At 39.8% G+C, this 12,573-nt stretch overlaps 1 protein-coding gene across 2 annotated transcripts in view; it reads right to left on the bottom strand.

Annotated features, from left to right (window-relative positions):
- Positions 1-12,573, bottom strand: part of SERGEF (secretion regulating guanine nucleotide exchange factor) — a 132,243-nt gene that overhangs the window by 90,648 nt on the left and 29,022 nt on the right. For both annotated transcript variants that reach the window (XM_015864176.1, XM_015864177.2), the window contains exon 9: positions 10,623-10,783. In XM_015864176.1, coding sequence (XP_015719662.1) covers positions 10,623-10,783 — 161 coding nt within the window. The remainder of the gene's footprint in view (positions 1-10,622; positions 10,784-12,573) is intronic.

The raw sequence follows: 12,573 nt of genomic DNA, 5'->3' as shown, positions 1-12,573 counted from the left end.
CTTCCTACAGCTTAAACGTGAGTGGGTTGGTTTTGGTTAATTCAAAATACAGAGCAGACCAGTTACCATTCAAGTTTCCCACCTGAATGGCAAACTACTTCCATAAATTTCAGCAAACAAAGTTAGAGCAGAACACAGAGAAGCTACAGCAACATTAAAATATACTGACGTAGGTTCACAGCATTGCTGATCAAGTTCACTTTTCTCTAAGGAGCTACGCACTATTACTCCACAAATCTTCACAAAAATACACTTTCCCAGTGTTAAGGACACATTAACATGACGTAGGTCACAGAAAATTCAAACTTCAAATACTTACTGAATCCAATAGATCAGAGACCAAATCAGTATTAGAATGAAAAAGAGGGTGACATTAACTAAAATAAAGCTCTCTGAAATGATTAAATAATTTTTCAGCCACTATGATAACATACATTCCAGTGACTTAGATATCACAGAAAGTCATTTAGACATAATTTCATTTCTAGTCATTAACTGGAATGCATAACTTGCTGGACCGATTCCAGAAGATTTTTCAAACCCAATGCAGAAAATTTCATGTCAGCCTGAGCAGCAACTAATAATCTACACTGTACTGCATGAACTGCAAGCTGCAACAAGACAGGCACAGCAATATGGCAGCACATTTTAAACTGTCTTCGTTCTTGTGCTCTTCAGTTGTATTAAAAATCAGACAGAACTTGGCAACAAACTTTCACCTCTCTCATCAACTACTTCATCAAACAAGTTCAGACAATTCACTCACTTGTACCTAAAAGACCGAAACAATACACTTACTCTTGCTTATGAGTTCAATCCTTTTAAAACACTTGCACTGTGCCAAAACCTGTTATGCTTAATCACCTTCAGTTTTCCCTTACTTCTAAAATCAACTGGACTAATCAAGCACACTCTGCATAGCTGAATGTAAAACCAGATGTTTGTCAAATGACAACAAAAATGTTGTTATCCAAAAGCATTTACAGAATACTTCTGAGCACTTGATTCTACAACATAATTGTGAAGCTGGCTTCAAAGCAAAGGATTTCCTAAAATGGGTCTCCAGTCTTGCTACTTGAATTTGGTATTACAACATGAAGTTTCAGGTTATCAGGATTAAAAAAGACTTGTTTTCAAGTTATTACAATTCCTTCAAGAGCAGCTAGCCTTAACATACGTATCCAGCTTCTCATAGATTATCACTATCTTCACTGCCTAGTGCATCTCGCATACTAAAATATGACAGCCACCAGTCACTGAGTGATGGTATGGCTCTATAGTGGGGTTGACAGCTCTACTGGACATTGTGGAGCTCTACACTGACCCAAGCGTGCCCCTCCAGCAACACTGAACTTGATCCAGAAACTCCTGCAGCATTTCAGGTCTCCAAGTCAAGATCATGACAGAGTTGTGTTGTCTGCAAATAAATACCAAAGGATTCTATACAGAAGATTAACTACACACCGGAATGCTTGCTGTGTTATTTTTTTCCTTTTCCCTTTTATCCTACTCTGGCCATCAGAGACCCAAGCTCTGCTGCTTGCTCTTATCTAATCATCTGTGTTTTGCTCTCTCACTTTTGTTGCCTGTTTCCTTATGGCACATTTTGAACAAGGCTGTTGATCAAAGACAGCTCATACACACAGGTGTTTTGCATTCCCTACCTATGGGGATGTAACTTGGGGCAGAAGACAGGGGCAGAATGCTTTCAGGTTTTAGCATGGCAACAAAACAAAGAGAAGCAGTATGTGTTCTCTGCAGCTTCTAGATGCAGTTAGGCTTACTGCAGATTTGACTAATAAAAAGTTTTGCTTAGTCACCTAAAACCACTGGTGCATTCCTCCTGCTCTTCCAGGCTCAGGCAGTTTGCCCTGCTATCACTGGCAATCCGTTCAAGGTGCTGGTCTTCAGATTTTCACTTATCTCCATCCAGCAATGCGAGGCTTGAAGTGACTTACAAAGACAGGAGAGAAGCATTCGGGGATTTTGCTACACATAGCAGAGCTCACAATATGAGCAAGACGTGTAGAATACAATTATTGACCACCTTAAGCCTTCTATTCATTTCAGTGATCTGCCTGTGGGGAGCAGGGGAAATGTGCTGCTACACTGCCAGAGGAAGGAAAAGATTATTTAAAGATCAGGCAGGTCTGCTCTAAAACTCCGCTGAAAAGTCTGACACTGATCCAGGGCAAACAAAGCCCCACTGCAGCTCACCTTGAGGTGCTGCCCTTGGCTGTAAAATGGATGAGTGAGGAAAAAGGAAAAAGCACATCTTTGGGTTTCTGCAGAATGAGTTTCTTCTCTCGTCCAAAACAGTGCAAAGGAAGGAGGATGCACCGAGTCTGGGAAATGTGGCCAGTTTTAGCTTGCTTTTCCCAAAACTTTATCCAAAAAAATGCACTGAAGTATCAAAAGGTTTATGACCAGACACATTTTTACAAACACAAAACAGCTGTGTCTGCAGCCCATCTCTCCCAGGTGCTGGGCCCAGCACTATGACAAATGGGAGCTGTGTGCCAGGCTTGTTCAGGTGCTGCACCAGATGGCTCTCAGTAGGTCTGAACAGGAACAACAACTCTCCTGGGCAAGAGAGCAAGAGAAAGGCTCAGTGGAAAGCACTCAGAAACAAAACATCTCACAGGAAGCATCAGCTGAGGCCTATGTAATGACTGTGGTCCTGCACCAGAGATCTTTGCTACATCAGTTACGAGCTAAAGCAAATTACCTGAATTGCTGGGAGGTGCAACTCAGACAAATGGAAAATGGGTTTTCTTACACCGCATCTCTAAAATCAAAGTATTCCTCTTCAACTACACTTCAACTAAATTGCATTTAACAACACAAGCAAAACTTGTATTTTTACTACTTCTGACATCTGTCTTACTAGGAATTTAATTAAAAATAACTGAATGGCATTAAAATAGTCAGATACAAGATCCAATCTGGGATTCTCTCAGATTCATTTTTTAGCTCAAACATAACAGGAAGTTAACAACACCATTTCAATTGTTTTAATGTTTCTGAATCATTTTCTCCCTGAACATCAGCCAACACACAACACTGAATACAGAAGAAAATAAGCAAGAAAGACAGATGGATCCAAGCCTGAGTTGTTTGGTGTATCATACATTTCTCTCAGCAAGTGTATCAACATACACGTGCACCACAACAAATCACATCTATCTAATGTGAGTAACAGGTCTCAAGAACCCAGTCCTGGTTTCTCAAACTGTCACAATTGAGTGCTCAGTCCAGAAATGACAAAAGAAGAGAAAGCAAACTGTTCCTCTCTCAGTCAATTCAAAGAGAAAGCTGACGCAGTCTCTTTCTCTTAAAGATTAAAAGACATGGAACTCACATTACATCTTATTTCATGTTTCTACTTAGCATGGGAAGTAGCAGAGATCCCAGAAACAAATACTACATACAATAAGCAGTATTAAATTGGAAGAACTATTAGAGATGCACAAAGAAACTTAAAAAATGATGGTCATCACAGGTCTCCATTTTCTTGTTTAAGGTTACTTCTATTTTCACACGATACAATAAGCCTAAGATTTTGCATCCTTTCAAAACAGAATTAAGAATAAAAAACACAACAGATGTCATGAAACTGCAAAAAAAAAAAGGAGATTGTGAATTTTTGTTTTATGAAGACTGAGAACATCCCCTCCCACCACAACCCACATCATTTGCATTCCCAATGAAAACATCAGATTCACTCAGAAGCAGAAATCAATCTTCATGCTCTTAAGAAACTGGCGTGCGCTTTCAAAATAATCTTTTCAAATATGACAAAGTTTGAATTTTCCAAAGACAAGTTGACAACTACGAGCTCAAAATCAGATCATAGCTAAGACTTAAGCTCCTACATCCCCATATTACTGCTGGAAATAAGAATTATTTTAATGAATGTTCTCTTAGTCCAGCAACCAACTCAGGAATGTGAAACAAAGGGTAGGATCAAAAGAGTTCTTAAGATGTGAAGAACCTGTTCTTCACAGCAATCAACACAGACCACTCCAGGTGAAAAGAAAGCCTTTCGCCAATTCCTTTAAATACCAGATTTGAGAAACAGATTTGCCTCATAAATCCACAGCAGAATCCCTCACATGTGATATATTGTACTAAGGCAGGCTGTTTCAGATCAACTCTTATCATCAGCTACCAATGATTCAGTGCATGAAACCCAGCAGTGAATGTGGGAAGTTACTGTAACGCCTCCCAGACGAGTTTAGAAACACTTTTACTGCATAAATTTAAGGTGCAGGAGTATAACACTGAGGAGGTCAGGGCCCAAAAAACCTTCACTAGTTATGGATGTATGCTGAACAGCAAATTGGGCCAGATTTTTAAGAAGTGGATTTTGCACAGTTTTAAAATATTTGACAATAGTGGAAGATGTCAAATTGAAAAGCACTTTTCTCCAGCAAACACATCCATTTCACTTATATTTCTCATACAGTTAACTTTTTCAGTAAGTTGTGAGAAGACACTGGTCAAATGTCTGAATTGCTGAACTTATCACACCAACACTATTACTCCCCCCCCCTCCACCCTGGGGAGAGGATAACAGCAGGGCCTAGAGGCTCATGTAGAGCCACAAACATTACTAGAGTTCAGCAGGATCATATGGAGTCAGGTGAGGAACTTCTCCTGCAGCAGCCATCAGCCTCAGCAATCCAATCCAGTGAACAGAACAGAAAGCCAGTGGAGTGACATGCCCCAGAGGAAGAGCCACCTACCAACCAACATGGTTTGATGGCAAAGAAGAAATACATTTAACCAAGAACTGAAACATACAGAATAATTAAAAGCCTTGTGATATGTGATGTTTTCTATTCCATTTCTGTTCTTATTTGCTCTGAAAACAGTGAAAAGTTCTCTTTGCTGTTCCCAGAAGCCATGAAGAGTGTGTTTGGATCAGGGGAAAAAAGATCAAATCACTGTTCACTATTTCTGGAATTTACTTCTGAGGGTTTAAGTCAGAAGCCCTTTCCTGAAACTACTGAAGAAAAAGGGTTTTCCTCCACACAGAGAAGAAAAGTGCCACAAGAAATTAAAATAGGAGAGTGAACAGGAAAGATGTGAAGGGCATAAGATTTAGCAATTAAAAATACATCCTATCCTTCCACCTGCACAAAAAGCAAAGTGATAAGCGCTCATATCATACACAAAAGCAATAAGGGAATTGCATCATTATGTTCATTTACAACATATCTTGTCAGAGTAACCAATCAAATAGTTCTGACTTAAAGTGGCTGAAATCTATTAGACAAAATTTGTTACATGGCTTTCAATCTCCATCGAGGTCTAGCAGAGCCCAGCTTTTTTTCTTTTTTCTTCCAGTAGAAATAAACCAAAGATTCAGGTTTCCAAGGTTTTGAGTGACTACATACTTCCAAAATGTGAAAGAAACTGACAGCAGAAGCTGCAGGTAAACCTTAGCAGCTTAAATAAGATGGAGAAAAAGGACTTCCACTGAAGGAAATGTAGGTAGGAACTGGCTAGCTAATGCTTGTTCATCTAACACTTCAGAACACAAATACTGTGGCAAATATTCTGGTAAACAAACATATTGTAAGAACTCCTCACAAGCTCCCTAAACTGTTGTTGCCAAGAAGGGATCATTTCTATTAGTTATACACCTGGAGACAGAAGGACAGATGGGATTTGGAGTTGAAGTGATAAAACACCAAAGGTGGCATTATCAGATAAATATCACTAAGGAACTATCTCTTTTTTTTTCCTGGATGATAAAAGTTTCGCCTTAGAGTTTTTATTTGTTTCTTCTTTGATAGACTACTCTCCAAGGCATCAGCAACAGGAGCACAGGTCTTAGCAATCTTTGCTGCTATCTGATTACATGCCACAGTCACTGAATTTAGTGAGACCTCTGCAATCAGCTGCCAGGAGACCAAGAACAAACCCTTCAGCATGTTTTAAAGCAGGAGACACTTCACCACTTCTGTCCTCACGAGATTAGAGGCATCATTTTTGCTTTCACTTCTCCCTCCTCTCACAAACAAGCTTTACTGATTGACTGCTGGGGAAGCTATGTTAAACTCTAACAGCAAGCACATAGTTCAGACGTAGCTCCTGCATTTGACAACTTCAGTTTCAATTAGAAGTGAAGCACCAGATGAGAAGACAGACAGATACCTGCCATTTAGTAGGCTGCCTAGTGAATTCAGGGTCTCAAATTTACAGTGTGCCAAGGTACTGACATGGCATAGCAACAGCTGTAAGCATTACAGCAGAAACATGAGCTTCTCCCTCTTCTGAACACCCCCTTTAGCAATAGCATTACAGCAGCTTACAGCATAAGCACAAAGGCCAGAAAGACCAGCAGGGCTCACAGCTTCAATGTCACAATGATAAGCAAAAGCTGCAAACATCAGACAAATGAAAAGCAAAGCCATCACCAGTATGACCCAAGTTCAAATCAAATCTCAAATCCTGAAATTAAAAGCAGGGAGAAACAGCCTGCAGGCTGGCCAGAACAGCATCGCCTCAGTGAGGTTATGGCCCCACAGTGACAAGTGACTTGGCACAGCCCTGAGGAACAAGCCAAGGAACAAGCAGTGTCACAGGCACCAGGACCCACCTCACCTCAGCCATTTGTTGCATACTACCTGGAAACCCATCACTACCTCGTGCATTTTCCAGCTATGTAATACGCACAACCCAGCAAGGAGAAACTTTTATGAAGTAACACTTGGTTTTTGTTTTTTATTGTTGTTGGGTTTTATTTTGTGGGATTTCTTTTTTTTTTTTTTAAAAAAAAAAAAAAAACAAACAAAACAAGGCAAAATAAAAAGAACTAGTGAAATCACTTCTATAAACACAAAAAAGTAAACAGAGCACTCCATCAAACTTTTAAGAGTAATAATACTCATTGAGTAGGTTGGTTTACATTGCTGTTTTTTATGAAAAGGCTCCTCTTACAGATCCTACCAGCAATTCAGCAATACAACAGGAAAAAAAAAAAAAAAGAAATGTTAGTATTTACACCCAGAAGGTTTTTGACCTGAAGTTCTGGGGTCAGGCGGGTAAAACAGAACTCATCTAACCCCCAAAAAGCATTTTTACATTATTTTTCCATCCTTAAAAGGAGATACGGATGAGATTTCTTTGCAGAGAATGCTGCAAATTGATAGCTTTGTTCCAGTTCACTACAGTTTCTTATCGATTTTCTCTCGTTTGAGCCTGCATTGATTTGTTAATCCCTTCTCTGTAACAGTTCTAATGACAAATTGAGAATGAAAAACTGCATGCTTCAGGGCCTTTTCCACCAACCTCTTGCTTCAAACCATAATTTCACATAGATTTGGAAAACATCCATACCCTGGGTCAGACCTGACTTACCTCACACTAAGATAATCTTTACACTGCAGCATTTCCACTTAGGCTTCTCACAGACAGACAAGGCAGAAACTGAAAGATCCCTAGCAAGGCAGAAGAGGACTTTGCATTTAGGACAGCCCCCTTCCAGGGCTGTTGCTCACACAGGCTTTGTCATAACACTGACTAGATTTTTTTAAGCAATTTTGCACCACAAAACCATGGCAGGGTCAGCAGAAGCAAGGCAGGTACAGGCTGCCACACATCAGTGGCTTATTTTTGTTCCCTGACACAACTGGCCCCCCTTCATTCATCACTGCCAAGAGTCAGACTTGGTGACTGTGAAACAGAAGAGGGAATTAAGCCCAAGAACTCAGGTATCCAAAAATGACAATGATACAAGTTTTTGTAGTTTCCTAACTGAAACTGGAGATCTCAGTCCTCAGCTGTAATCTAGCACAGCTTTCTTTAATTACAGAAAGGGTGTAATGAGAGCACGGCAGCATATGAACTGTGCTGCATTTCCAAAATGACTGTAGACTTTCCTTCATCCAATTTAGTGAGAAATATTCAGCATTGCACAATGATTTCTTCTCATTTGTTTACTGCTGCAGCAAATGCTTGCTGCAACGTGAATGACATGCTGAACATACCCCAAACAGTAAAATGATAGCTATTAAAACCAAAAATATCAAATTGGCCTGGAAAAGCATTTTGACAAGGAGGAAACATTAAGCCAGGTCTTTGTACCATTTGCTAAATACAGAGGCTCATCATATTTCAGGCCATTTGTATTTAATTGTCCTTTCATCTGAAGAGCAGTGGCTGTGAATGCACATCAGGCAGCAGATGAGTCAGATGTTCTGAAGAGGTCCAATCAAGGACGTCCCACAACATAAGAGCACCGAATGCATAATGTCTCACACAACTGACTTCTGCTACAGCCCCAAGTTTCTTTTCAGCATCTCATCCCCATTCCCTGGTGGTGGTGCAAAAAACACCGAGAGAAAAACAATAAATAGGTCCACAGTCTCTTATTTCAGGAAGTTTAAACGCAGGAGACTACAGGAACCTGACGTTCGTGCACACTTAAAGTTGATTAGCAGATAAATCATCTTAAGTACAGCCTTTTGTTCTTCCATTGTTTCAGACGAAAACCAACCAAACAAAAATCCACACTTGTATTTCTCAAGGTCAACGTTTCCAAATGAATTTGTGAGACAAGTAAAACTCGCAGTGAAAATGGTTTTTCACAACACTACAAAACTTGGTTTTGGAAAGGTAGGCAGACAACAGATACGGAGATTATACCCATTTCAGCACAAAGAGACTCCCCAGTCCTTGGTAAACGAATGAAGACAAGCCACAGCACAGGAGGTTACCTCAAGGACAGCACAACAGTCTTTAACTAATGTGCCTTTTACACTCTCCTCTAATTTCTACATCAGGTTTCTCCACTTTGGTATTAGCATGATTAACACAAGCTCAAAGGGAATCAGTGGACCAAAACTTGGTTCAAAATTTGGTTCAATCATTAAAAATGATATATAAAAATTGTCTGTGGATAAAAATCATTAGTTGTAAGCCTCAACTATTAAATTGCCCCTCTTTAATGAACTGCAATTTGGAGTTAATAATTCACAGTAAGCATGGTAAAGAACTCATCCTCTCTGTGTTCTTTTTAACTCAGCTCAAATCAAGCCTCATTTCTGTATGATGACAGGTGGAAAAAATGACAGTTTATAAGTTAAACAAAAAACAAAAAACCACCAGCTCACACACTACACAGTATATACACTGCAACCTAACACAATTTTAAGTATAAATTCTTGCTCTGGCATTATTTTGTAACCTTGAAGTGAAGTGATTTAGGCTCTTATCTGCTTTTTCCTTTTCCCATCATTGCAGCTCCTCTCAGCGTACAAATGATGCTAGCTCTTGATCACACTCTTCTTAAATCATCTTCATGCTGTTAGCGCTGCAAAGAATGATGCCTACTCCAGAACACTGCCATCGCTAATCACTCAAATCAAGTCTCTCACAGGTCTATAAGGAGGAACAGCGCTGAGGGCAGCAGAATGAAGATGAGATGTTGTTTTTACTCTTTCTTTTCAAAGAATGTTTCTGATTGCATCTCCTTCCTTCACCTTCATGGATCACTCGTCCTGCCAAGCAAGTTCCCCTTGCAAAAACTACAGCTGCCATGGCTTTGTATTGTACAAGAGATGAGAGAACTACTTCAGGCACTGCCCAGAGTACAAATGAAAAGCAGCACAAAACAGGTTTAACAGTGGTGTTCTCTATAGATATCCAATAACAAAAGCAAGGATGCCATTGTCAAAATTAGTTAGACTGCTGTTGGAGACTCAGCGGAGTCAACAGCAACCAAACAAATTATCTGTCAGTGCAGTATCCTACGCTCTAAGGTTCCACGTCTCATCTGATTGCACATATCTGCAGAACAGTAATGATGGGACAGGGCTGAGGCAGAGCTGCAGTACATTCATTACAGCTGAAGACCTTAACCTGTACTTACTCCTTGCGTTTTGACTGCCTCAGGGACCTGCACCCTGCCTCCCACTAAGCCAACTGCAGCACGCTTGTAGTAGCAATGGCAATGGGAGGACAGTTGGACTAGATGATCTTGTAGGTCCCTTCCAACCTTGTGATTCTGTGCTGCTTCTCAGACACTAACAAGCCAAGAATTCGGTTTGTAAGCAGTACAGGTTTGCATGTTTTGTCAGACTTTGGCAAACAACTTTGACTTCTTATGTAACATTCTCTTTCCCACCATCTTTGAGGTTGTAAATTTTCTCAACTTAGTCATAAAAAAAGAAACCCTCCAATAAAACTCAAGGATGTCAAGAAGAGGAATCTTCATAATTGAGTAGTCAACCAGAGACAGAAGCTGCAACACTATTTATCAGCTAGAGAACAGCCATTGGCTAAACTGTTACAGGGGGCTTCAGCAAAAAGCAGTGCCACATCTGGGCAAGGTCCCACCCAACTGTGAGACTTCATCAAAGCTGCAACTATCTCCAGTACGCACTTACATCTGAAAGAACTTGGCATCTGATTCAAACAAGAGAAAATCAGCTTCTTAATGCAAAAGCCTTTTATGAAATTTGAAGTAATTGAATCATTAACTTCCGAGCTTACAGGAAGAGCAACAAGGGCTTGTGCTGCAGCATTTGAAAGGTTTCTATTAGGAAATTGTTCTGATTATCTTAATGCACCCCAGAAAAACCTGGAAAAAATGATAATTTCTTCATTACCTGAGATGCTCCATTCAGGCAAGACAAGGAAATAGGAATGTTACAAAACAGCTTCAAGGATTGTTCAGATGCTGTGCACGTCTCCTGCCCATCAGGAACCACTGCATGTCTTCCAAGCTGTCCGTAGTCTGCTCTGCCCCAGGTGAATACCTTCCCAGTTTCTAAAAACAAAGCACATTTGAAGATTACTTACTCACTAGGTTCCTGGAACATATGGATACCAATTCAAAACTAGAACACTGCTTCCCAGTATATCTTATATAAAGCTTTAAAAACCTAGTGAAAACTTCTTTGCTTCTGGGAGCATAAGAAAAAATATATTAAAACTAAAGATGCATTAAGATGCACTTCCACACAGTTTCTCTGACTTCATTACCTTTCCAGCAGAATGCCATCTGTGTGCTGGCCTGGGCTGTAAATGAAACCACCTCAGTAAAGCTGCTTAACTTGTACATACTGCACTCAATACACATAATTTGTTTATATAAAGGATGTTGTTTTTTATCTTAATGGAAGCACACACAAAACAGCTGTTTTTGAAGCACAAAAGATTCTTTTCTATTATCAGTATTTGCCACAGAAATATCCATCCCATGTCCTGTACTTAACATACAGTTTGTTTTCTTGATAGACAGGATACCTCCTGTCACAACTCCTGCTAGCAAAGTTATAGCCCTTAGGGCAGCAGCTGATTAGTGAGGAACACCGCCACAGTCATCATTAAGCATTCCAAATACAACAGTTTGTTCTCACATGAATCACATTTTTACCAAGACAGTTTTAAATGAAATCAGCAGCGTTTGGATCATCCTTCTCACCACACTATAAGGGGTTCACTGCTGCAGGACCGACACCCCAAAGTCCATCCTACAAAATGAATAATATTCAGAAAGTAATGCTTTCTGCCTTCCATTCCCATTTTGAAAGAACATGCTAGCTGCAAGCTTTTTTTCTTAATGACATAACTACATTTCTGCCCTTTTGCAAGGAAGTCATTGAAAACTCTCCCTTCAGGGCTTCCAATTTAAAAAGCTACATATACACAACATAAACAATATGCTCTTAAGTGGGTTTTTACAAGAAGCAGCAATCCCACCATTACAGCCCAGAAGGAAGCCTGCAGTGACCCTGAGTTCCACGTGCACTCCAGTCAAGCCTCAAACTTCTCTTGAGAACTGGACTCCTGTGAAATCTGCAAGAAGTCAAGCAAAGCAGCTCTAACACTCACCTCTTCCCTTGCCTTTCAGTGAAGACATATCCCACAGAGCTGCGGGTTTCCTTAACATGCCATAATACAAACCTCAGGAAACCCGAACACCTTTTTCTTTTGGGTGCTGTTATACTGTCTCAGAGAGAACATAGCTAGGCACTACTGGTTTGGGGGATTTAAGCCAGTAATGCATTTCAAACTGGAAATCTCTGACATTAGTAGAAATATGCACAAAGTTTATCCATCTTCTTTGGAAATCTGCTGGTAGTGTTATCTTTCACTCAGGTCTTTCAGTTTTCAGAAACAATTTTTCAGATTCATTCTCTTAGTTCACTGACTACGCTTTCCTTGAAATAATTAAGGGACAAAATTAGTTGTCCTTTTCTTTCAAGGGCAATAAGATATTTTGCCTTTGGAGCTCTCCAGCACTTAGGCAGAAGCTGAAAACAATCACACACTCCTTTCAATCCAAGAGAGATCTTTTAATACACAGGCTTTGTTTTCTTAGGTTAAAGAACTAGAAGGTTTCATTAATAGAATACCAGTATGCTTTAAAACTTGGAGGAAATAGTTTGTAGCTTAAAAAAAATGTATACTCTTATTTTGTGGGTACTATATTTACAGTTTGTATGGATCTCTGCTAAAAATGTCTGCAGCTGCAAAAAATGTTGCAGGAAAGCTCCTGTGACAATATGTTCTGCAGCAAACCTAAATGTAGATTGAGTCTCAGACTTTGATATC

This window comes from Coturnix japonica, chromosome 5 (assembly GCF_001577835.2).
Source record: "Coturnix japonica isolate 7356 chromosome 5, Coturnix japonica 2.1, whole genome shotgun sequence".
Lineage (NCBI taxonomy): Eukaryota > Metazoa > Chordata > Aves > Galliformes > Phasianidae > Coturnix > Coturnix japonica.
This window is presented reverse-complemented; position numbering and strand designations above follow the sequence as displayed.